Source organism: Gopherus flavomarginatus, chromosome 1, assembly GCF_025201925.1.
Source record: "Gopherus flavomarginatus isolate rGopFla2 chromosome 1, rGopFla2.mat.asm, whole genome shotgun sequence".
In the NCBI taxonomy this organism is placed as follows: Eukaryota; Metazoa; Chordata; order Testudines; family Testudinidae; genus Gopherus; species Gopherus flavomarginatus.
This window is the reverse complement of record NC_066617.1, coordinates 342,144,052-342,171,417: the sequence shown is the minus strand read 5'-3', so window position 1 is coordinate 342,171,417 and position 27,366 is coordinate 342,144,052. Positions and strand designations below refer to the sequence as shown.

The 27,366-nt window shown below is 41.4% G+C and overlaps 1 protein-coding gene across 5 annotated transcripts in view; it reads left to right on the top strand.

Annotated features, from left to right (window-relative positions):
- Window positions 1–27,366, top strand: part of CNTN5 (contactin 5) — a 1,071,723-nt gene that overhangs the window by 469,845 nt on the left and 574,512 nt on the right. For all 5 annotated transcript variants that reach the window (XM_050940444.1, XM_050940408.1, XM_050940418.1 and 2 more), the window contains one exon: window positions 24,323–24,452. In XM_050940444.1, coding sequence (XP_050796401.1) covers window positions 24,395–24,452 — 58 coding nt within the window. In that variant the 5' untranslated portion in view covers window positions 24,323–24,394. The remainder of the gene's footprint in view (window positions 1–24,322; window positions 24,453–27,366) is intronic.

Here is a 27,366-nt window from a genome sequence, read left to right as displayed (position 1 = left end):
TATGACATTTAGCTTATAATAAAATGAGATTTGTGAAAGGAACTGAAGAGGTGCTTATTCCATTTAGAGTACTTTATTTATTTCCCCCCCCCTTTCTATGCAGACAAGCTCTTGTTTTAATAATGGGTCTTCTAATCCACTTTAATATCCTAGCATTATATCTTAGTGAACTATCTGTATTATAAGTAGTAATTGTGAGATATGTCTAAATATAAAAATGCATCCTTAAACATCTAGACATCATTTTTAGTGCTGGTTGTAATTATTAATGTAAGAAACATGTGCAATTAAATATGCTCATAAAATAATAGATAAATCGCTGTAACACCAGTCAATTTGTTGCATCATTAATATCCTTCAGCATGGCAGTTTAAAATGTTTTGCAGTAATTCAACTGGAAGATAGCTAAGGGCAAAATTACTAAGCCTCCATAACTGTTTTAGAACAACAATTGACTATTTTAAGTATCTTCTTCTGAAATATAGTTTCATCTTTATGATGCATTTTGAAACTCCACATGCCGACATATCGCTTCAATGGTGGAGCCATCCATCTCCAAAGATAATTTATTCTTTGCTTTACTGTACATGTAAACAAATTCTATCCTTTTTTGAGATAAGACTGTACTGAAAATGAAGATTTTCTTCATAATTCATGGATTGGCTTTTAAGGCTAGAAGGAGCTATTATGATGATCTAGTTTGTTTTCCTGGGTGGAATTATACATAATAATTCCTCCACTGAGCCCAATAACTTGTGGTAAAACTAAAGCATGTATTTCAGTAAGATATACAGGCTAAAATTTTCAAAAGTGCTTAAGTCCCATTGATTTACAAAGAGATTCCCATTTACCCACAGATCTTGATTTAAAGATTTTAAGTGACAGAGAATGCACCCATATGCATTAAGCAATCCCAATGGTTAATTTTTATTTATAGAACCCTCCCATTTGCAAACATAGTCCCCAGCATCAGTGCAGGTGGACCCTTGTGCTCCTGAAGAATCCCAGTGCATTCAATTATATTAGGGTGGGAAGTCATATCATATCAATAATTGAAAAAAAAACTAAGGTGGGATAAAGCTCTAAAATATCAAGCATATATAATGAACAAATTTGATGGCTGCTTTGTTTCCTATTTGGTAAAATAACAATACGGAAGCAAAATTGCAAAAGAGACATTTGAAAATTATAGAAGTCCTTGTTGCTAATATAGATCCTTACATCTTTGTTCTAGCAAACATTTCATTAAAATAGACCAATGCTTGCATTTCATTTTACTACTCTGTACGTATGAAATGATTCTTTGCTGTGATATATCCAAACTGGACTTTTCATTACTAATGTAGTATTGTATAGATGTGACAGCAGCCATATTGGCAGATTGAACTAGTGATCTCCAGAACTAAAAGAGTGAGCTGCTATAACTTCTGCTAAAGCTCTCTAGCTGGGACTGTAGAACTCTTATCCTCTGTGGTTTGGCACAAAGGGAGACATGTAACACACTCACCAAAGGGTTATGTATACACAACCTGTTCATACATAAACTGGTTCTTTAAGTATCCCATGTCTGTTTTCTCTCCTTTTAATGCAACCAACTGTGCATAAAATGCCTTCCCAAACCCATAGCAGATGGCCTACGTCCTCTCCTTATTGAAATCCTCATGAAATACTCACTTCTTCATACAAGCCCCACAAAAGTAATTGAGATACAATTGAAATACAGTAATTGGTTATTCCAGGTGTCTGTCTTGTAGGCCTCTGTACCATAATCAGATTCAGGTGAGCAAACCCCTGATCCCCTTTAGAACTCTAGTAGCATTTCACATGGATGGAAGGGGCTGGCTGCATAGATCCAGTTATGGGATTTGCGGCCTTAGATTGTAATCACTTCAGGACAGAAACTGTCTTGATCTCTCTTCATCTACAGCACTGATCACACTGGTAGCTAATATGTATGTCCTGTTATCCCAAGAGTTGATTTGTCTGGCAGGGATCATTTTTGTACCTAAACAAATGTACAGGTCCACAGAGAGAGGTGTGCCCATTAGTGCTCAGTATAATGTGCTTGATGTATGCATAGTCTGAAGCTTTTTTAATATCCTCATGGAATGCCAAGTGATGCTGCCTTGTGTAATTAAAATGCATAATCTTATTAGTCTGGCAGTTATATTAAGTGGAAGGCTTAGGCTATACTGATTTTTCACTAGTATAGATAATTCTAGATGCAGGTGGCAGAAAGAGTCCATAAAAAAATATTAATCAAAGTCAGCATCCCTATTTGCACTAGCTGGCTGCCTCAGGAGAGAGGCCAGGTCGAACTATCCCCATAGGAGATGGGCCCAACAGAATATGGCTGTGATACATTGCCACAACAGGGTGTTGTAGCTGGGCCTATCATTGCCCTGATGTACCTGCCCTATGGGTAGAAGATTAACTGTTCCAGTGTGATTAGTCTGGCACAATTCAGGATTACTAAATAGAGTTGTCATAAACAGATAGTTAAGGGTTAATAAAACAGGAGTACTTCATGTCTCTTTTGCCTGTAAAGGGTTAACAAGTTCAGTGAGCCTGGCTGTCACCTGACCAGAGGACCAATCAGGGGACAGGATACATTCAAATCTTGAGGGAGGGAAGTTTTTGTGTGTGCTGTTAGATTTTGCTTGTTGTTCTCTCTGGGTTCTGAGAGTGACCAGACGTGCAACCAGGTTTCTCTCCAATCTCCCTGATACAGGTTCTTATAGATTCAAAATAGTGAGTACTAGGTGATAAGGCGAGTTAGGCTTATGTTTGTTTTCTTTATTTGAAAATGTGTATTTGGCTGGACGGAGTTCAAATGTGTATTTGGCTGGAAGGAGTTCAAATTTGCATTTTGCTGAAAGGATTTTAATTTGTACTTGTATACTTAGGCTAGGAGGGTGTTCCCAGTGTCTATAGCTGAAAGACCCTGTAACATATTCCATTTTAAATTTACAAAGATAATTTTTACTGTTTTTTCTTTCTATAATTAAAAGCTTTTCTTGTTTAAGAACCTGATTGTATTTTTTATTCTGGTGAGACCCCAGGGGACTGGGTCTGGATCCACCAGGGAACTGGTGGGGAGAAAGGAGGGAAGGAAGAGAGAAAGGTTAATTTTCTCTCTGTGTTAGGATTACTTTCTCTCTCAGGGAGAGTCTGGGAGCGGGAGAGAGAAGGAGGGGGGAAGGTGAATTTTCCTTTCTGTTTTAAGATTCAAGGAGTTTGAATCACACAGTGATCTTCCAGGGTAACCCAGGGAGGGGAAGCCTGGGAGAGACAATGGTGAGGGAAAGGGTTTACTTTCCTTCTGTTAAGATCCAGAGGGACTGGGTCTTGGGGGTCCCCGGGCAAGGTTTTGGGGGGACCAGAGTGTACCAGGCACTGGAATTCCTGGTTGGTGGCAGCGCTGCAAGTACTAAGCTGGTAATTGAGCTTAGAGGAATTCATGCTGGTACCCCATCTTTTGGACGCTAAGGTTCAGAGTGGGGAATTATACCACGACAAGAGTTTTAAAAGGATAAATAAAAGGGTCACAAAACAGCTGTTCAGTCCTCATGAGTCTTTTCTGGAATCCCAGACAAGCTACATGAATTTATTTTTCTCTGAAGTTTTTAATTCTAAACAGATTGAATCCAATACAAATATTCACGCGAGAAAGGCAGCCTTTAGGTATTGCATCAATTGCTGTAGACACTCATCCTTAAGATCTTGGGTACTTCTTGGGGTCCCTCAGGTGACCGGGCTAGGAAGTAGCCGCTTTCTGAAACTGCCTACATAATAAAATCCCATCAAGTATGTTCTTGTTGCTAGGGAACTGGGCTGGGACTCAAATGACCAATGTTTAATTGGTCTATTACAGACTTTCTGTGTGAGTTTGGAGAAGTTGCCGAATCTCTGTGCTTCAGTCTCCCATCCGTAAACGTGATAATAATGACCTTCTTCAAAGGAGTGTTAGAAGATGATTTCATAAATGCTTGTGCGGCTGTCAGCTACAATACTGAGAGGGAAGTCATGTATAAACCTAGAGAGATAATGTCAATATCTTCAGACTAAAACTATGTTATCCCTTAAACAACCAATTTACAAAAAGTGCTTTGCACATTCAGCTGGCTTCAGATTTTCAAAAGGGCTCAGCTTTCATTTAGGTACCCAAACTTAAGTGGTGAGATTTTTAAAAATGCTCTGCCCCCAGCACCTCTTACCATTCTCAGTGGTACCAAAATGGGAGCTGAACTCCTGAAAATCTGTTCCTAATTTTTGTTTTACTGAGATTGTAAGCTACCTTGGAGCGGGGACTGTTTTTTGTTCCATTTAGTACATTGCCTAGCACAATGGGGTGGTCCAGGACTAAGGGTCCTAGGCACTATATTAATATAAATAATAATAACATCTAAATAACTCCACAGCTTTGATTTTCATAAGGCTCGGTAAGATAGCCACTTACTTGGGTGAGTAACTTCACTCATGCTGAGTAATCCTGATAACTTTCCCCATTGTGCATAAACTTACTCCCTTGCATAAGTGTTTGCAGGATCAGACCATAGCAATGCTTTAAAAATGTACATGTTTTGTTGAATAGCTTTGGTGAAAGTCTACCATGAAAGTTTATTTATTAATGCCTTACCTTGAAATGTTTTAAGGTTTCTGATCACAGCCTGTCTGGATTTGATCTGAACTTTACTAAAATCAAACAGTCTCTACAAAACATTTTGATTTTGGCAAATAGGTGAATTCCAACAAAACAACGTTTGATCCAAACTTTTCTGATAAGTTCTGTTCTCAATTTAATTTGTAAGAATCGTGTTCAGTTTTACCTTTTCACCAAGAGGTGGCAAGAGCAAATTAACAAAAATATTGGTCAATTCTATGCTTTTTCCAGGAGATACAATTTACTTTTGTATTACTGGAAAAGAAGGTACTTCAAATCATACATTCATAGGGCTTTTGACTCTTTAATACTCAAATATAGGCAAAGACGAAATATTGAAACAAGACTTTGTTAATTTACAGGTACTAGGTACAATTTTCAAAAAAAAAGTCTAAGTTTCATTGAGTCATTCAATGGGCTCCTAAGTCATTAGGTGTTTTGGAAAATTTTACTCATTATTGGTATTCAGGAAACATCCTTGTTCTGCTTTTCAATGGAAATTTTGGGTGGTCTGCTTCCTTTGTGAAGCAGTGTTCAAGAGTCATTAGAACATGAGCAATATCAGTGAAAGCTGCATTACAGCTGCATATGAAATAATTTCTAAATTAAAATTTTAAAAGTTAAGTTCCTGGTTGCTCCCTCATTGAAACTGACAAACAGCTCCACTGCAGAAGAAACATTCAATAATATGTTAGCAATAAATTAAGGGCTCGTACACAATTGAGCAATAAATCTGGTAAAACCTGTACTTTATTAAATTTTCTTTGCAATAGGTTGAAATATTGTTATATCTTGAGAACAAATGCTCTCTCTATGGGGCAATAATCAATCCTACAAGATATCTCGCTGTTTACATTTGCTTTGTATGATTTAACTTTTCTTTTTCTGTAACAAATTCTACTGATGCATTTCATTGCACAAACGTTAATGGTATGATTTTATCACATTTTAATTTTTATTGCAATGAAACCATCTTGTAAACAATATTGTCATGCAAGACAGCAAGAAAAAATTGGACTGGACTAAGTTAATTTATTTTTTGAAGAGAGGAAAAGGGACATGGACTCAGTATAGCTTACTTTCATATACACTACAGATAGTTCCTGTTATTACCTTGGGCATAGATAGACAAAGCAGTAAATTTACACATATATCTCATCAGAGATCTGGAAACAGACAAGCCTGTGTTTAAAATCTCCATCCAGAACTGCAGTATACCTTAAGAGCATCTCATGTGTATTACAATCCTTTCAGAAGAGCACGTTTGGCTGTTCCATAAGAGATGTCTCTAGCACTCCTTCATTTTGAAGTTGCTGCACTTGGTTGTCTCAGATGCAGTGAAGAAGTGAGGGCCATGGAAAACTGGTTGTGGCTGCCCGATTCTCAGCTCTCCATCCCTGGTGTAAGTAAGAATTGCACAGGAGCGGAGTGTTTCATTCAGGTGCCTAAAGGACTGCGTTGTAATACCCAACCTTAGTCAGATTTGTTAGACGCTACCTGCAATGGTCCTTTTTGTAGGAGTCTAATCTTGAATATTTATTTCAATACAGTTATTGATTTCATATTTTTGCCATATTAGTTAGAGTATTATTAGTAGCAGACAGAGTAGTTGTACTTTAAACCAGGATCCTGGGCTTCTCACATGAAAGGGGAAATCTTACCTGAAAATATATATGTAAAGTCTTGCTCGCTGCGGGATGGACTGTCTTCTGCTTGTTTCCACTGAATGCAGATATGTGGGAACAATAGGTTCATTTCCTGCATATTTCTGTTTCTGTGCCCTTCCCGAAGTCCCTTCAGCACAGCAACATGGAGTCCCACTGTCTTTCTGAACATGACTCTTTTGTGCATAAAATTCTATATAAGAGGAATTTACTGCTGCCTGAAGTAGTAGTGACTTGTAAGTCCCCTACTAGTATAGTTAGTGATGCAACTACCTTAGATATTCTTAGTATTCTTGCCAGCAAGTTAAAGTATGGGCTGGATGAATGGACTATAAGATGGATATAAAGCTGGCTAGATCATCGGGCTCAACAGGTAGTAATCAATGGCTCCATGTCGAGTTGGCAGCTGGTATCAAGCGGAGTGCCCCAACGGTCAGTCCCGGAGCCGATTTTGTTCAGTATCTTCATTAATGATTTGGAGGATGGCCTGGACTGCACTCTCAGCAAGTTTGCAGATGACACTAAATTGGGAGGAGTGGTAGATACACTGGAGAGTAGGGCTAGGATACAGAGGGACCTAGACAAATTAGAGGATTGAGCCAAAAGAAATCTGATGAGGTTCAACAAGGACAAGTGCAGAGTCCTGCACTTAGGTCAGAAGAATCCCATGCATTGCTACAGACTAGGGGCTGAATGGCTAGGCAGCAGTTCTGCAGAAAAGGACCTAGGGGTTACAGTGGACAAGAAGCTGGATATGAGTCAACAGTGTGCCCTTGTTGTCAAGAAGGCTAACAGCATTTTGGGATGTATAAGTAGGAGCATTGCCAGCAGATTAAGGGACGTGATCATTCCCCTCTATTCGGCATGAGTGAGGCCTCATCTGGAGTACCATGTCCAGTTTTGTGCCCCACACTACAAGAAGAATGTGGAAAAATTGGAAAGTGTCCAGTGCAGAGCACCAAAAATGATTAAGGGGCTGGAGCACATGACTTATGAGGAGAGGCTGAGGGAACTGGGGTTATTTAGTCTGCAGAAGAGAAGAATGAGGGGGGATTTGATAGCTGCTTTCAACTACTTGAAAGGAGGTTCCAAAGAGGAGGGATTTAGACTGTTCTCTGTGGTGGCAGATGACAGAACAAGGAATAATGGTCTCAAGTTGTGTGGCAGAGGATTAGGTTGGATATTAGGAAAAATTTTTCACTAGGAGGGTGGTAAAGCACTGGAATGGGTTACCTAGGGAGGTGGTGGAATCTCCTTCCTTAGAGGTTTATAAGGTCAGGCTTGACAAAGCCCTGGCTGGGATGATTTAGTTGGGGATTGGTCCTGCTTTGAGCAGGGGATTGGATTAGATGACCTCCTGAAGCCCCTTCCAACCCTGATGTTCTATGATTCTATGATATATTGTTATAAAAGTGCTTGTACCGATATAGCATATTCCCATTCAGGAAAAGAGAGAAACTATACCACAATAAAGCATCTTTATAGCAGTATAGCAGTGTTCATACTAAGGATTGCACCAGCATAACTGGTTTAGTCAAATATCTTTAAAAAAAAACATCTAGCCTTCATGGATAGAAGAGAAACTGGAAAGTCTGACCTCTAAAAGCTCAAACCCAGAAAACAAATATAATGCACTCCAGACTTACCAGTAAAATCAGTATTTTAAGGAATATAACTCAGGATTTTTGGGCACTTGGCTTTGCAGTACTGCATGAGTATTGAAACTTGAAGTATTTAGGTACCCATCCAGTTCAGAAACAGAAATGATAATATGCACCCATACCTACTAGCTTCAATAGTGCTTATTGGGTGCTGAATACCTTGAATGAACTGTCCACAATCAATCCATGGAATTAAAACAAATTGCTAAATAATTATTTGGATATTATGCAAACCCCCCACCACACACAAGAAAATTGCAAACTGCTTTTGGATGGTCTATGAACAGAAAAAAAACAAACAAAAAAAACCCTAGATTTGCTGGATAAATTACTAGTGGCAAATTATTTGCTCCATTTTAATTTTAGATGACTAGTTTCTGAAAATTACTGGCAGGCAAAATTAATCTTGTCCTTATCTAACAAACTGTTCACGAATCTGCATATCCACTCTAAGAGATCAGAATATTATATATGTATATAATAGAGACACCATTTTTCCTTTTAATAAGTAACAAAATGACTACAGAGCTTATTCAAATCACATTATGCAAAAGAAATCTATAGTATTTAATATCCTTGGGATGCCCTCATGGCTTCCAGTGCACTGCTTTACCAGTCAAGATGATGAACCTATCCCAAACAGACCAAATTTCATGTCTCAGGGTTCAAATTTATATGCAGATCTACATGCTTTGGAAAAAAAAAGAGAGATTCGAATAAAGTGATATTTAAAATAATTTTAAGCAGCATTTGCCTGGCAGGGCTGTTCTTAAAGAAACTATATTTTTGCCACCCAGTGTGTGATTCCATATCAAGTTTCTTATGGGAAAATTTAAATATTTATATAGGGTGTTCGCAACAAAGGACAGGAGCCTGAAGTCTCTGATGGGAGCATGCCTCTTAGGGATGAACAAAAATGTCCTGGAAAGAAAGTTGTGTAGTTTTCAAACCAGAGTAGCTTATTATTGCTTGTATAAATGTTTGTTTCTCTCCCCCGCCCCCAATTTAGTTTTAGGAATACACACCTTATGACATGCCCTTGAGATAGGAATATCTATTAACCATTCATATCCTGAAGGCTGTACATATTTCAGCAGTCTCATTTGTTAAGACAAAAAATAAAGAAGCATAATCCATATTTAGAAAGTATCTGGAAGAGCTAGGGAAAGTATAAAAGGGTGAAACAGCAGCTGGGCAGGCAGGACAAGCATTCAACATTGACAGGTTCTGAAAAAGCATTTTAAAGTGCCAAGAGAGCTGTTAAGGAAAGGTTAAAGAAGTCAAAGGGGAAATGTGAGACCATAGTAGTGTAACACTTGTATTTCTAGGAAGAACATTGATCCAGATTTAGAGATGAAAAATTAACTCCAACTTTCACAAAACCTCCAAACAAACAAGGAAGGGGGGTGGGGGAAGAAATACAGTTGAATCTCTATTTTATGAGCTAACTGGGGACCAAGGTGTTCATAAAATAGAAAAGTTCATAAAACCACACATCTCAAAATTACAGTATATACAATACATTGCTTTCTTCTTGCCTGTCTAACCACTGCAAAGTGATTTCCAGAAGATGAAAAGCATTGGAATGTGAAGGGTTGGCGACTTGGTCTTTACAGACATCATTTTACGTGATTTTTTCTCCTTCTCAGGAAAAATGGTTTGTATAACTGGTGGTTCATAACATTGATGTTATAAAATCAAGGTTCTACTGTAGGATTGTTTTTATACCACCTAAGAAAATAGGAAATGACAAATAAATACCTAGTATGTGTTCGTCCAGACACTGCGTCTCTGGTGTCTATATCTTTCATGTTTCAGAAAGTCTGAGTGACTCTGGCATTAATGGCTTGGAAAAGTCTCCAACTCTACTTTAGACAGTAGTGCAATCAGATGTCTAAGCTATTATACTGCCCAAATCAAAGTAGCTTTCTCAAATCAACAGTTTTTATAAAAATAGCTCATGCCCAAGATTTTCAAAAGTAATGAGTCTTGTGGATAAGGGAGAAGCGGTGGATGTGGTATACCTAGACTTTAGTAAGGCATTTGATACGGTCTCGCATGATATCCTTATTGATAAACTAGGCAAATACAATTTAGATGGGGCTACTATAAGGTGGGTGCATAACTGGCTGGATAACCTTACTCATAGAGAGTAGTTATTAATGGCTCCCAATCTTGCTGGAAAGGTATAACAAGTGGGGTTCCGCAGGGGTCTGTTTTGGGACCGGCTCTGTTCAATATCTTCATCAATGACTTAGATGTTGGCATAGAAAGTACGCTTATTAAGTTTGCAGACAATACCAAACTGGGAGGAATTGCAACTGCTTTGGAGGACAGGGTCAAAATTCAAAATGATCTAGACAAATTGGAGAAATGGTCTGAGGTAAACTGGATGAAGTTCAGTAAAGACAAATGCAAAGTGCTCCACTGAGGAGGGAACAATCAGTTTCACACATACAGAAAGGGAAGAGACTGTCTAGGAAGGAGTATGGCAGAAAGAGATCTAGGGGTCATAGTGGACCACAAGCTAAATATGAGTCAACAGTGTGATACTGTTGAAACAAAAGCAAACGTGATTCTGGGATGCATTAACAGGTATGTTGTAAACAAGACACGAGAAGACATTCTTCCGCTCTACTCTGTGCTGGTTAGGCCTCAGGTGGAGTATTGTGTCCAGTTTTGGGCACCGCATTTCAAGAAAGATGTGGAGAAATTGGAGAGGGTCCAGAGAAGAGCAACAAGAATGATTAAAGGTCTTGAGAACATGACCTATGAAGGAAGGCTGAAAGAATTGGGTTTGTTTAGTTTGGAAAAGAGAAGACTGAGAGGGGACATGATAGCAGTTTTCAGGTATCTAAAAGGGTGTCATCAGGAGGAAGGAGAAAACTTGTTCACCTTAGCCTCTAATGATAGAACAAGAAGCAATGGGCTTAAACTGCAGCAAGGGAGATTTAGGTTGGACATTAGGAAAAAGTTCCTAACTGTCAGGGTAGTTAAACACTGGAATCAATTGCCTAGGGAGGTTGTGGAATCTCCATCTCTGGAGATATTTAAGAGTAGGTTAGATAAATGTCTATCAGGGATGGTCTAGACAGTATTTGGTCCTGCCATGAGGGAAGGGGACTGGACTCGATGACCTCTTGAGATCCCTTCCAGTCCTAGAGTCTATGAATCTATGAATCTGTAATGATTGTTGCCTCAGTTTTTGGTTGCCCAGCTTGAAAGACTTAATTTTCAGAGGGTGGATGTTTAGCACTTTCTAAAACCAGGTCTTTTTAAGGTGTCTCCATGTGGGTACCTCACAACTGAGACACCCCAAAACAATAACTTTTGAAAACCTTAACCCATGTATATAAATCAAAGTTAATTTTGAACTGTATCCCAGTTGCAAGGCTAGCTTCATCTCTTCCCTCCTCCTGTTCTCCCTAGCTATGTTTACTCTAAGAGCGAGGGTGTAATTGCTCATATATTCACACTTGAGCTAGCTCTCATCGAGCCAGCAAAGGTATAAATTATAGTGTAGCCATGGTAGGCTGGGTAGTGGCAGCAGAGGCACAGCTTAGTTGTGCTGAGTAGAAACCCACCTGAAACTGGTGGATACATACTCAGCAAAGCTAATCCACACTACTGCAGCTGTCCGTGCTACCACAGCTACACTGCTATTTATACTTCGGCCTGGTCTACACTACGCATTTAAACTGATTTTAGCAGCGTTAAACTGATTTAACGCCACACCCGTCCACACTATGAGGCCTTTTATATCAATATAAAAGGCTCTTTAAATCGGTTTCTGTACTCGTCCCCAACGAGAGGAGTAGCGCTAAAATCGGTATTACCATATCAGATTAGGGTTAGTGTGGCCGCAAATCGATGGTATTGGCCTCCGGGCGGTATCCCACAGTGCACCACTGTGACCGCTCTGGACAGCAATCTGAACTCTGATGCAGTGGCCAGGTAGACAGGAAAAGCCCCGCGAACTTTTGAATTTCATTTCCTGTTGGCCCAGTGTGGAGCTCTGATCAGCACGGGTGACGATGCAGTCCCAAATCCAAAAAGAGCTCCAGCATGGACCGTACGGGAGATACTGGATCTGATCGCTGTATGGGGAGACAAATCTGTTCTATCAGAGCTCCGTTACAGAAGACAAAATGCCAAAGCATTTGAAAAAAATCTCCAGGCTACACAGTGCTGCGTGACAAGCGTAACGGAAAGCCAAAGAATCAAATGGACGCTCATGGAGGGAGGGAGGGGGTACTGAGGACTCCAGCTATCCCATAGTCCACAGCAGTCTCTGAGAAGTATTTGCATTCTTGGCTGAGCTCCCAGTGCCTGTAGGTTCAAACACATTGTCCGGCATGCTTCAGGGTATAGCTCATCAATTTACTCCCTCCCCCCCACGTGAAAGAAAAGGGAAAAAAATCGTTTCTTGACTTTTTTTTAATGTCACCCTATGTGTACTGAGTGCTGCTGGTAGACGCGATGCTACGGCAGTAAAGAGCTGTATCCGCTGCTCTTCCCTCCCCGGTGGCAGACGGTACAATATGCTTGATAGCTGCTGAGTGCTCCTGGCTGGCCTCAGGTGAGGCCGGCTGGGGGCATCTGGGTAAAAATAGGAATGATTCCCGGTCATTCCCAGTAGATGGTACAGAACGGCTGGTAACCGTCTTCAGCATAGCAACTGGGGGCTGAGCTCCATCAGCCCCCTCCCTTTCATGTGTAAAGAAAAGATTCTGTACTCCCTGGACTAGCATAGCAGCGGGATGCTGCGCTCCTCTCCCCCACACCGCTTAATGTCCTGCCTGGACTATTATAGCAGCTGGAGGCTGCCTCCCCCTCATTTTATCTCACTAACAAGTCACTGTTTCTTATTCCTGCATTCTTTATAACTTCATGACACAAATGGGGGGGACACTGCCACGGTAGCCCAGGAAGGTTGGGGGAGGAGGGAAGCAACGAGTGGGGTTGTTGCAGGGGCACCTCCCGTGAATGGCATGCAGCTCATCATTTCTGCGGGATCTGACACGGAGCAGCTGTGCTCTCTGGTTCTCTAGTACACTGGTTCTCTAGTACACTTGCCCCATATTCTAGGCAGGACTGACTCTATTTTTAGATACCATAAAGGAGGGATTGACTCGGGGAGTCATTCTCACTTTTGCCTTTGCGCCCCCGGCCGACCTCAGCCAGGGGCACCCATGATAGCAGCAGACAGTACAGAACAACAGATAACCGTCATCTCATTGCCAATTTACAGTGGCAGCAGACGGTAGAGAACGACTGATAACCATCTCTGCTATCATGCAAAAGGAAGTGAATGCTGCTGTGTAGCGCTGCAGTATCGCCTCTGTCAGCAGCATCCAGTACACATACGGTGACAGTGACAAAAGGCAAAACAGACTCCATGGTTGCCATGTTTGCCGTCTGCCAGGGCAATCCAGGGAAAAAGGGCACGAAATGATTGTCTGTCGTTGCTTTCCCGGAGGAAGGAATGACTGATGACATTTACCCAGAACCACCTGCGACAATGATTTTTGCCCCATCAGGCACTGGGATCTCAACCCAGAATTCCAAGGGGCAGGGGAGAATGCAGGAACTATGGGATAGCTATGGAAAGCTACCCACAGTGCAGCGCTCCGGAAATCGACGCTAGCCTCGGACCATGGACGCACACCGCCGAATTAATGTGCTTAGTGTGGCCGCGTGCACTCGACTTTATCAATCTGTTTTACAAAACCAGTTTATGTAAAATCAGAATAATCCCATAGTGTAGACGTACCCTTAGACTTGTAGCTCGATGATAGCTAGTGTGAGTATCTGTACAGTAGGATGACCGAATGTCCTAATATTAGGGGCTTTGTCTTATATAGTCAACTATACCCTCTTGCCCCCCCTCTCCAAAAAAAAAGGTCCCATTTTTTCAGTCTTGCTATCTGGTCATGCTAGCATACACAAGAAGGGGAATCGCACCCTTAGCTTGTAGTGTGGACATAACTTCTGACTGCATCCCCCTCAGGTGTTAAGCATTTTGCCTTTTCTCCCCCGGAGTGTGTAAAGATTATTAGAGATCCAGCCCACCGTGTTTGTGAGGAATGGCAGACTGTCTTTATATGTTGTTTACAATGGACCCTTACCTCCTTGCTCTACGGCTCCTTGTGATCACCCTGAATAGTGGCTCTAAATATTTCCAACAAGCAGCATAGAGTAGAATTCCTCATATCTCCCTCTCTTAGACCAGGCTCTGGCCTACAGTATGCTATGGATCAACTGTCCAGAGGTCTGACTGGATGCAGCACCTGTGGTTCTTCCTTTCAGGAATCTGCGACCTTTGATGTGCAGTGATCAGACTGCCTTCTTAAAACCAAAGTATTCTTTATCTTAATAGCAGAAACAAAACATTAAGAGAAAAAAGATTTTTAAACGCATATCTTATCATCCCCTGATGACAGTCTAAGCAGGCTTAACTTCTTCAGACACCCCAATGAGTGCTCTGTCTCAGTTTAATTTCCCCAAGCAATTTCCTCATCTCTTCAGAGAGAGTGAGAATACCTTCTAATCCAGGCAGAATTCCTTTGCCCTTGTCAAGTTACCAGGCTTTGACCCTGCTTGTCAAAAGGGTAGAATCTTCAAAGCTAAAAGTTCAGGCATTGACTCTTAACATCCTTAAGTGTTTACTGAGGAATGGCGTATTGTGAGACATTGTTTCATGTCTGTCTTGTTTTTTTTCCCCTGAAACTCCTCTATTGCATACAGTAAGCATCCCATAACCAGGTCAACATACAGAATTCACAAATGACTACAGAGCCACTCCATTGGTGTCACAAACTGTTTTTACTTTATTATGCTTGTTTGCTGGAATTTGAAATTTTCTTTTGTTTTGGTAGGGTTGGGCTAAGTAGGTCACAGCTAAGTATTTTCAGCTGGTATTTGGAGCTGGAAAAAGTCTTTGGGGCAGATCTGCAACTGGTGCAAACTGTCATAGCTCCATTGAACTTCAGTGACATGTTCATGAAAAATTCATCATACTTTCTGAGCAGCTACAGAGCTTTTTTTAGAAAAATCCAATTTTAAAATTCTTTGAGAAATGGACACATTTTTCAAAACATCTTTTTTCATTTTTAACAGTAGTTATTTATTTTCATAGTTTCATAGACTTCTAGCCAAGAAGGGACCATTAAATCATCTAGTGGTCTCAACAACTGTATAACCTAGGCCACATCCAGCTACTCCTCTACTGAACCAAAACTTATTTTCTTAATTTTTCCAAATGAAAATGTGCCTCTGGTTTTTGAGGAATTTTTGAGCTAACAACAGACCAGGAATTAATATTGTTCATAGTACGATTTAGAGTTCAACTGCTTCCTTTGTGAATAATGTCATTATCGTTTCAGAAATAGCTTTTGAGATAGTCTCACACTTCTCTTTAGTCCTGGAAACACTTTTTCCCTTGTTCTTGCAACACAAAAATCACCAGAATTTTATTTACAATTTCTGCTTTGTTTCTTATAAAAATGGGGATAGCATTGCAGAAAAAAAAAAAAGAATGATGTATTCTACAAGTTTTAACAGAAATGGCCATAAGGAAAAAAAAGTTAAATATTAATGAAAATATTTATTTCCCATAGGTCTGGCCAGCAGAGGATGCTGAAAGAGATAACTCACCCTACCTAGGGAACATACTGACTGAAACACAGATTATCACAGAAGTGAAAAACAAAGGCAGCTGGCATTAATAATTAATTGAGGAAGGTTCCCTGTGGAGGTTTAGATGAGCTGCAGTTATGTTCTATTTCAGAGAAGCATATACACCTCATATTAAGTATCCCCAGTCTAAGCTACCTGAAAGGAAGAACAATCCCAAATTGGGAATCTTTATTTGTGTTGAGTGCTGCACCTGTCCTGCTATATAAATGACAGCTGACAAGTTACACCTTTAGAGTGTTTCAAGAATAACTTTTCTTATAAATAAGTATATAAATAAATGCAGCCTTTCCTTGCTCATGCAGTGTGTGTGTGTGTTTGTGCATGTATAGAAGAGGGGAGATGGTCAGAGTACATTTTAAAGGGGATGATGTGGCAGAAAGATTTTTGTACATTCTTTGAACCATTTACATGATTTTGCTTCGACTGTGTTGTACCCCTTCAGCATCCACTTTCTGTGATTATTCTAATAAATGAGTGATGTCACCACTAGGGAAATGTTGATGTGCTAAACTGTGCCACTTAGCTAATGGTTCGAATTAGGGGTTGTAAGTGAACCACATCGAGTCTGAGGGAGTTAGGGAAATGATTCGCATTCCCTCCCTGAATGGCCCAGTGCACAGTACAGAATGCTGCATTCTGGGACTGTCTTGTGGCAGGTGCTGATGGCGGCCCATGCACTTCAAGAGTGGAAGGTTCATTGAGTTCAGTTGCATAAGGGCCTGTCATAATCCAGCTGTAAGCAATTATGGCAGAATAGCCGGGGAAAGCTCATCCAATCATGGAACAGAAATATACCTATGTGGCCATAGTCAAAACAACTGGACATTTGAATTGTGGATACTGACTTCCTGAAGCAATACAGTAAACAATCTGTAGGTTGCAATCTGTTAATAAAGTTGTGATTGTTACAGTAGTATCTAGGAACCATGATCAGAGATTGGTCCTGTAAGCAAGAAGAGTTTCTTCTCAAGAAATCTCCCAAGCTAGGTATTAGACAAGACTTAACAGTTAGGTGCGATTGACAAAAAAATGGGATGGGTGTCAGCTTGGGAGGGTAAAGTATATAAAAAGTTTATTGTCTATAAATGGTGGTTGTATTAAACATCCACCACGAGATTTCAAACAGTGAAAAATTAGTGGGGATTGCAATATATTTTGGCACAATTTGCAAGCAGTGGAAGCGGTTGAATGTGGTGAACTAGTTGTTCTTTGAAACTATTTCACCCACCTCTAGAAAATACCAAGAGATTGCTTCAAGGACACTGGGGGAAAATATTCAGCTGCATTTAGCTACACTTGCTGATGAAATGTGCAGTATGCACTTATAACTCTGGGCTCCAGGAGGAACAGGAATGTAGGGCCCTGACACACCTCTGCCTTTGAGGTGAAGAACTAGGGCTTCTTAATCTCCATTGCAGCTACACAGTGGCATTCACAATTTAGCTCTTAACATAGGCAGGTACTGTGCTGTAATAACCTTAGTCCCAGATTTGGACCTTAGCGTCCAAAATATGGGGGTTAGCATGAAAACCTCCAAGCTTAGTTACCAGCTTGGACCTGGTACCTGCTGCCACCACCCAAAAAATTAGAGTATTTTGGGGCACTCTGGTCCCCCTGAAAAACCTTCCCTGGGGACCCCAAGACCCAAATCCCTTGAGTCTCACAACAAAGGGAAATAATCCTTTTTCCCTTCCCCCCTCCAGGTGCTCCTGGAGAGATACACAGACACAAGCTCTGTGAATTCAAACAGAGTGAATCTCCCTCTCTGTTCCCAATCCTGGAAACAAAAAGTACTTTCCTATTTCCCCAGAGGGAATGCAAAGTCAGGCTAGCAATCCAACACACAAATCTCCCCGATTCCTTCCTCCCACCAATTCCCTGGTGAGTACAGACTCAATTTCCCTGAAGTAAAGAAAAACTCCAACAGGTCTTAAAAGAAAGCTTTATATAAAAAGAAAGAAAAATAAGTACAAATGTTCTCTCTGTATTAGATAATACAACACAGGGTCAATTGCTTAAAAGAATATTGAATAAACAGCCTTATTCCAAAAGAATACAAATCAAAGCACTCCAGCACTTATATTCATGCAAATACCAAAGAAAAGAAACCATATAACTTACTATCTGATCTCTTTGTCCTTACACTTGGAAACAGAAGACTAGAAAATAGAACTACTTCTCCAAAGCTCAGAGAAAGCAGGCAGGCAGACAAAAGAAAAAAGACAAAGACAGTCAATTCCCTCCACCCAAAGTTGAAAAAATCCAGTTTCCTGATTGGTCCTCTGGTCAGGTGCTTCAGGTGAAAGAGACATTAACCCTTAGCTATCTGTTTATGACACGCCCCCCAAATTGCAGACAGTGGGGAAGCTCACTGGCGGCGATTTCCTTCTAGAACTTGAAAATAAACAGATTAATACAACACATACACCTTTACATATACTCCTAAGTATATAACTAATAGACTTCTACATTTTAAGAACACTTTTTAACTACTGGATTCTGGGAAACTCTCACGGGAGAGTGCATCAGCAACTTTATTAGAAGCTCCTGTGATGTGTTGAATTTCAAAATCAAAATCTTGGAGAGCTAAACTCCAACGAAGAAGTTTCTTGTTGTTCCCCTTGGCAGTATGAAGCCACTTTAGTGCAGCATGGTCAGTTTGTAGTTGGAACCGCCGTCCCCAAACATATGGGCGTAGCTTTTCCAGGGCGTACACAATGGCATAGCATTCCTTTTCACTGACTGACCAGTGACTTTCCCTCTCAGACAGTTTCTTGCTGAGAAACACGACAGGATGGAAGTTGTGATTTGTTGCTTCCTGCATGAGCACTGCTCCTATACCACGCTCAGATGCATCCGTGGTTACTAGGAATGGCTTGTCAAAGTCCGGGGCCCTGAGCACAGGGTCCGACATGAGCGTTGCCTTAAGTTGGGTAAAGGCCTTTTGACACTCATCAGTCCACTTAACTGCATTTGGCTGGGTCTTTTTGGTCAGGTCGGTCAGTGGGGCAGCGATTTGGCTGTAGTGTGGTACAAATCGCCTGTAGTATCCGGCCAAGCCTAAGAAGGATTGGACCTGCTTCTTGGACCGTGGGACAGGCCACTTTTGGATAGCATCCACCTTGGCCTGTAGGGGGTTTATGGTTCCTCGACCCACCTGGTGCCCCAGGTAAGTCACTCTGTTTTGGCCTATTTGACACTTTTTGGCCTTAACAGTTAGTCCTGCCTGCCTGATGCGCTCAAAGACCTTTTCCAGGTGTAGTAGGTGTTCGGGCCAGGAGTCTGAAAAAATGGCCACATCATCGAGGTAGGCAACTGCAAATTCTCCCAGTCCAGCTAGTAGACCATCTACCAGCCTCTGGAAGGTGGCGGGTGCATTTCGAAGGCCGAAAGGAAGGACATTGAATTCATACACCCCCGCATGGGTGACGAATGCTGACCTCTCCTTGGCAGGTTCATCTAGTGGTACTTGCCAGTACCCCTTGGTTAAGTCTATTGTAGAGATGAACTGGGCACGTCCCAACTTTTCCAATAGCTCATCGGTACGTGGCATTGGATAGTTGTCCGGACGAGTTACAGCATTTAGCTTACGGTAGTCCACGCAAAAGCGTATTTCCCCATCTGGTTTGGGTACCAGAACCACTGGAGATGCCCATGCACTGGTAGATGAGCGGATTATACCCATCTGTAGCATGTTTTGGATCTCCCGTTCTATAGCAGCTTGGGCATGAGGAGACACTCGGTAGGGTGGGGTTCTGATTGGGTGAGCATTACCTGTATCAATGGAGTGGTATGCCCGTTCAGTCCATCCTGGGGTGGCTGAGAACAATGGGGCGAAGCTAGTGCACAGCTCCTTAATTTGTTGCCGCTGCAGACGTTCCAGGGTGGTTGAGAGGTTCACCTCTTCCACGCCACCGTTTTTTTTTCCCGTCGTAGTAGACACCGTCAGGCCACTCAGCATCCTCTCCCTGGACTGTAAACTGACAAACCTGTAAGTCTCTGGAATAGAAAGGCTTGAGAGAATTAACATGGTACACTTTAGGCTTTAGTGAGGAATTGGGAAATGCTATGAGGTAGTTTACAGCTCCCAGGCGCTCTTGGACCGTGAATGGCCCTTCCCATGATGCTTCCATCTTATGGGCCTGTTGCGCCTTCAAGACCATAACCTGGTCTCCTACCTTGAAGGAACGTTCTGTGGCATGTCTGTCATACCAGGCCTTTTGCTCTTCTTGAGCTTTCTTTAGGTTCTCTTTAGCAAGGGCTAAAGATTGTCGGAGGGTGCTTTGTAGGTTGCTTACAAAGTCCAGAATGTTAGTTCCTGGAGAAGGCGTAAACCCCTCCCATTGCTGCTTCACCAACTGTAATGGCCCCTTAACCTCGTGACCATACACAAGTTCAAATGGTGAAAACCCTAAACTGGGATGTGGTACAGCCCTGTAGGCAAACAGCAACTGCTGCAACACTAGGTCCCAATTATTGGAGAATTCGTTGATGAATTTACGTATCATGGCCCCCAAAGTTCCATTGAACCTTTCCACCAGGCCATTGGTTTGATGGTGGTATGGGGTGGCAACCAAGTGATTCACCCCATGAGTTTCCCACAGTTTTTCCATGGTCCCTGCCAGGAAATTAGACCCTGAATCTGTAAGGATGTCGCAGGGCCAACCTACCCTGGCAAAGATGTCTGTTAGGGCCAGGCACACAGTGTTAGCCCTGGTGTTGCCTAGAGCGACTGCTTCTGGCCATCGGGTAGCAAAGTCCACTAAAGTCAGTACGTACTGCTTTCCTCTGGGCGTCTTTTTTGGGAAAGGGCCCAGAATATCCACAGCTACTCGCTGAAATGGGACCTCAATTATGGGGAGTGGCTGGAGAGGGGCCTTGACCTGGTCTTGAGGCTTTCCCACTCTTTGGCATACCTCACAAGACCGGACATACTTGGCAACGTCCTTGCCCATCCCCTCCCAGTGGAAGGACTTCCCCAACCGGTCCTTGGTTCTGTTCACCCCAGCATGGCCACTGGGATGATCATGGGCTAAGCTTAAGAGCTTCTCCCGGTACTTAGTTGGAACCACCAACTGTTTTTGCGGCTGCCATTCTTCCCGGTGTCCACCAGAAAGAATTTCCTTGTATAAAAGTCCTTGGTCTATAACAAACCGGGATCGATTAGAAGAGCTGAGAGGCGGTGGGGTGCTCCGTGCCACCGCCCAAGCTTTTTGAAGGCTGTCATCCGCTTCCTGCTCAGTCTGGAACTGTTCCCTTGAGGCTGGGGTCACCAGTTCTTCCTCAGACTGTGGACTTGGGCTTGGTCCCTCTGGAAGCGATGTAGGTGATGGGGTTGTTTCCGTTGCTGGTGAACCGCTCTCCGCTGGTGCACCTGAGGGTATTTCAGGCTCTGGCTGAGCCTTTTGGGTATGGCTGTCTTGTGCTTCTGCCAGTTCTGGCTCGCTGGCGCCCTCTGGCGTTGAGTTTGAAGATGGGGTTGCACTTGCTGGTGCTGGTTGCTGTTCCAGTTCCGGGCCTGGGACTGGAGATGCTGTGGCTGTTTCAGTGGTAGGCATGGAATCCGGGTCCACTACCTCTGTCTGGGTCTCTGGTAACACAGACGGGGCCTCTGTGGACGGCTCAGGAACAGGAATGGGTCTGGAAGCTTGCCTGGTTTGGCTACGTGTAACCATTCCCACTCTCTTGGCCCGCCTCACCTGGTTGGCCAAGTCTTCCCCCAGTAGCATGGGGATAGGATAATTGTCATAGACTGCAAAAGTCCACATTCCTGACCAGCCTTTGTACTGGACAGGCAGTTGAGCTGTAGGCAAGTCTACAGCTTGTGACATGAAGGGGTAAATTGTAACTTTGGCCTTTGGGTTGATGAATTTGGGGTCAACGAAGGATTGGTGGATAGCTGACACTTGTGCCCCCGTGTCTCTCCACGCAGTAACCTTCTTTCCGCCCACTCTCAAATTTTCCCTTCGCTCCAAGGGTATTTGAGAGGCATCCGGGCCTGGGGATCTTTGGTGTGATGGTGGTGTAATGAATTGCACTCGCATGGTGTTCTTGGGACACTTGGCCTTGATATGTCCCAGTTCATTACACTTAAAGCATCTTCCATCTGATGGGTCACTGGGCCGAGGTGAGTTACTGGAGACTGGTGAGGTTGAAGGGTAGGGTATCTGTGGCTTTACTTGGGTGGTATGTGGGGTCTTTGGCTGTCCTCGGTTGTAGGGTTTATGGTCTGTGTGCCCCCTGGGGTAATCGTTCCCCTTGACAGTAGCTTTCTTGCTTTCTGCCAGTTCCATCCATTTGGCTCCAATCTCCCCCGCCTCAGCGATATTCTTGGGGTTTCCATCTTGTATGTACCGCGTGATGTCTTCAGGAACACCATCCAAGAACTGCTCCATTTGTATGAGGAGGTTCAGTTCTTCCAAGGTTTGAATGTTGTTTCCTGTTAGCCAGGCCTCATAGTTTTTTGCAATGTAGTAGGCGTGTTTGGGAAATGACACCTCTGGTTTCCACTTTTGGGTTCTGAAGCACCGACGGGCATGATCTGGGGTTATCCCCATCCTGTATCTGGCCTTGGTTAGAAAAAGTTTATAGTCATTCATTTGGTGCTTAGGCATTTCAGCTGCCACCTCTGCTAAAGGTCCACTGAGCTGTGACCTCAATTCTACCATGTACTGGTCTTCGGGGATCTTGTACCCAAGACAGGCTCTTTCAAAATTTTCCAAGAAGGCCTCGGTGTCATCACCTGCCTTGTAGGTGGGAAATTTCCTGGGCTGTGGAGCAATATTTGGCGCCGGGTTGTTAGGGTTGGCTGGCACATGCAGCCCAGCTTTTGCCAACTCCAGTTCATGTTTTCTCTGTTTTTCCTTCTCTTCATTCTCTTTTTGTTGTTTTTCCATTTCTCGGTGGTGGGCCGACTCTTCTTCTGCTTGTTTCCTTCGGTAGGCCACCTCTTCTTCTTCTTGCTTCCTTCTGTGGGCCAACTCTTCTTCTGCTTGTTTCCTTCGGTAGGCCACCTCTTCTTCTTCTAGTTTTCTTTTGTGTGCTGCCTCCTTGGCTGCCTCTTTGGCTTGTTCTTCTCTTTCTTTCATCTCCATCTCTTTTTGTTTTATTTCCAGTTGTCGCCTGTGTTCAGCTTCTTTGATTTGTTCTTCAGCGTCAATTTTTGCCTTAGAAGTCATGGTTCCTGTTTTCTTGTGTTGGGGTGCCCTCCGGTGTTTATCTTCTGAACTGCAGGCTCTGTTCCCTCCTGGAGTCTGCCTAGCAACAGTGCTTTTTTCCTTTTCTCTCTCTAGCTAATGTTCAATGAAGGGAAACCAGAAAAACCACTTTATTTGCATGCCTATAAGTGCTGGTATGACTCTCAATGGGAGTGCTATTGTGTGACAAAAGACTGTTAATAGTCCTTAACGACTTCTGCTTAACATGCAAGCCACAAACTGCGAGAGAGAGCAGAAAAAAAAAATTCTCTCTGGTTCCCTTTTAAAACCAACTGCTTCTCTCTGCTAAAAAGCCCTTAGCAGAGAAAAGAAAAATATAATATTCCTACTGGCTTCTGGATTCTAGTCCCACCAGCTGCACACCATGTAATAACCTTAGTCCCAGATTTGGACCTTAGCGTCCAAAATATGGGGGTTAGCATGAAAACCTCCAAGCTTAGTTACCAGCTTGGACCTGGTACCTGCTGCCACCACCCAAAAAATTAGAGTGTTTTGGGGCACTCTGGTCCCCCTGAAAAACCTTCCCTGGGGACCCCAAGACCCAAATCCCTTGAGTCTCACAACAAAGGGAAATAATCCTTTTTCCCTTCCCCTCTCCAGGTGCTCCTGGAGAGATACACAGACACAAGCTCTGTGAATTCAAACAGAGTGAATCTCCCTCTCTGTTCCCAATCCTGGAAACAAAAAGTACTTTCCTATTTCCCCAGAGGGAATGCAAAGTCAGGCTAGCAATCCAACACACAAATCTCCCCGATTCCTTCCTCCCACCAATTCCCTGGTGAGTACAGACTCAATTTCCCTGAAGTAAAGAAAAACTCCAACAGGTCTTAAAAGAAAGCTTTATATAAAAAGAAAGAAAAATAAGTACAAATGTTCTCTCTGTATTAGATAATACAACACAGGGTCAATTGCTTAAAAGAATATTGAATAAACAGCCTTATTCCAAAAGAATACAAATCAAAGCACTCCAGCACTTATATTCATGCAAATACCAAAGAAAAGAAACCATATAACTTACTATCTGATCTCTTTGTCCTTACACTTGGAAACAGAAGACTAGAAAATAGAACTACTTCTCCAAAGCTCAGAGAAAGCAGGCAGGCAGACAAAAGAAAAAAGACAAAGACAGTCAATTCCCTCCACCCAAAGTTGAAAAAATCCAGTTTCCTGATTGGTCCTCTGGTCAGGTGCTTCAGGTGAAAGAGACATTAACCCTTAGCTATCTGTTTATGACAGTGCTACACTATATTTTTCTTGAGAATCTCTCAAAATACCTCCCTTTCAAAATGTCACCTCCTACGTTACGTAAAGAGCTCTTGGGATTGCACTAGGATCTAGGGGTTCTTTTGAATAGCCTATCATATTTTTGTGATATGTTTTTACTTCTCCTAACAGAGACTTTGTCTTCTATGTCCTTAGATTAAGCTTTAATGAAGAAACGTCAAAGCTGCTAACAATCACATAAACAGGGACTCAAGACCTTTATGACCAATGATGTGGTCTTCATGGAGACTGATTCTGTTTCTATCACTCACTGGGTGTCTTTCAGGTAAGAAAACCAAAAACTTGTGTTACTGTTTTAAGAATTCCTGGCAAGTAGAAAATGGCAATATAAAAGCAAAATTACTGCAAAGAAAAATGAACAAACCATGTCAATTAGCATTTAACCCAAACTATTAATGTTATCAGCCTATTTATTAAGTTTATAATTGCTTAATACAAAGTTGAACAAGTATTGCCCATTTGGCATTAATGTTTCTCAGGTTTACTTTTAATTTGTAAGGAAGAATGGAAGAGTTAGTCACTTGTCCAATCACAAAAGAATATCCTAATTTTTACAGCTTCAGAGAGAAAAATCTGCTTGTGAAATAATTGATCTAGCAAACTGCATTGACAGGGTTGATAACTGCAGCATTGTTTGGTGATTCTGGGCTGTGAAATTCTCAAAATCTTACCATGTTCTGTATCTGGAAACAAATTATGGAGTTGATTTTTCTTTCTAAAATGATGTGTGTTATATTGATATGCACTAATGATTCTGTTTTTGCCTGCAACAGTATTCCTTTGAGCTTTTTTCCCTTGGCTTCTTTAACTTAGTATTATTTTTTAAAGTAAACAAACTGTGTTGCTTTATACTCGATAATCATTTAATCTTTCCATCTGGGAATTTCTGTAATTTGATATAATGCTATCCACAATGGATCTTTCATCTGCCCCTAGCTTTATCTTCTTTCAACTTTTCAGTTTCCATAAACTGATTTTTTTTAAAGTATTTTTATTTATCTGCCTTCATTTACAATAACCAAAGCTGAAACAGTCTAAATATTATTGGTTGGATCCTCTATGTGAGAAATGCTTCTTTTTACAAGTTGTCCTTCTAGCTTTGGGATAATAATAATATCTAGCTCTGATATCACATTTTTCACAAATAAGATCAGGCCTTATGTTCTGGAATTATAAGTCCTTGTGCAACTCCACAAAAATATCCTAACCTTGATATTCCTTTCATTTCTTCCTGGTACTGCTAGCTCTCTGCCTTTTTCAGTGCTTTCCCTTTTGCCCTATGCTAGTTCACCATGCCACTCTCTTCTCATTCAGATATCCCCCAAAACTTTTATTCCATGATACCTGCAAGAAGTCAGTTAGCAATAATAGTAATTAAAATAAGATAGGTTGATTATGTGTTTTGAGTGCAGTAGACCAGAATATGTTTGTATATGTATATCGAGGGGAGGAGGTGGGAGAATATTGTTTGTGTGTGTGTAAACAATACAGATAAAGTCTTTCCTGTTCTGGGTTTCCCAGTACAGATTGTAACTCTTTTAGAAAAGGGGACTGTCTTTATTTCTGTGTCCTCTGTAACACATTGTTAGTGTTTAGAAAGTAATGTTTGTACTCCCGTGATTCCAAGAGTAGTCCTCTATTGCAATGGTTTTCAACCTTTCCAGACAACTGTACTCCTTTGGGACTCTGATTTGTCTTGCGTACCCTAGGTTTCACCTCACTTAAAAAAGTAGGCTTTGGCTTTGGGCCTGCTCAGTGGGGCTCGGGCATCGACTTTCTACCCTAGGCCCCAGGAAGTTTAACACTGGCTCCAGTGATCCACAGTTTGAGAACCGCTGATATATAGAACAATATAAACAAGTCATTGTGTGTATGAAATTTTAGCTTGTACTGATTTCACTAGTGTTTTTTTATGTAGCTTGTTGTGAAACTAGGCAAATATCTAGATAAGTTGATGTACTCCCCGGAAGACCTCTTTGTACTCCAAAGGGTACATGTATTCCTGGTTGAAAACCACTGCTCTGTTATAGGTATAGTCTAGTTAATTAACTTTAATTTTCTTAAATGGAAAACTTCACTTTGATTTTTATATTTGTTTTTACTATAAACATTATAGACAGTTTGTAAATACAAAGTTTAGAGCACTCTTTGGAAATCAATAATTAGAAACAAGAATCTCTGATTTAAGCATTGTATCTTCAGCCTTGCAACTTAAATGAAAGTCACAATTAAAAAGCCAATATTTGGCAGAATATTTCACAGTGGAGTCTGTGTCCCTGATCCTGCAGCAGGATGAGCATATACGCAGTAATGGGGTCAACTGGACACAGTCAAGTGCAAGACTTGGACATTAGACACCATGGTCATTTCCAACTTTTTAATGCTGACAAGTCCCAGATTATACCATTCCATTATAAGTGCTCTGAAGCAAATTTGAACACAATTAAGGAAGTAATCTCACCAATTCTCTGTTCAGATAAATATGAAACTAAGGAGATTAAAAAACATTTAAAATATAAGCAATGATAAATGTCAAACATTGATTCAAAAGTCTTGAATGGAGTTTGAAATATTCCAGTTTATACTGAATATTAATTTGGCTAAAGAATAACACCCTGAAAGCACTTGCCAATCAACAAGACATTATATTTAATTGAAATATCTATTCTCTCTCTTGTTTTTATTCAATATTTTTTTCCTGCCAGGTATTCAAAACGCTCCTGTTCTTCCATCTCTAATTTGTTAACTAAATCCCTATTTATTATTATTATTAGTCTATTATTATTCTTGGTTGTTTAAGGATTATTCCATATTATGTGGCAGGTTAGAATTCAGTAAATAAATCATTTTTACTTCAAAACCATTTTTCATATATTGTTAAAAATAGTTTGGAGCAACACGTCTATTTCTCTCAAATGCGTTAGATAATTATCACAATAACTGCAGCATCTTCAGGTGCTACTTAAATCACATCTCATCTGAAAACTTAATACCACAAGATCTTAAGTTAACCTGATATGATAAAATTGGATTCAAACCTGATAGGGTCAGATTGTCAAAATAAGTTATAATTCTAAGAATGTGCTATCTGTGTTCCTTTTGACATTTGATCACATAATTCTGCAATTACAGCTGCAGTTATGTCATTGCAGTCACTGAAGTATATTTGCTCCTGAAAA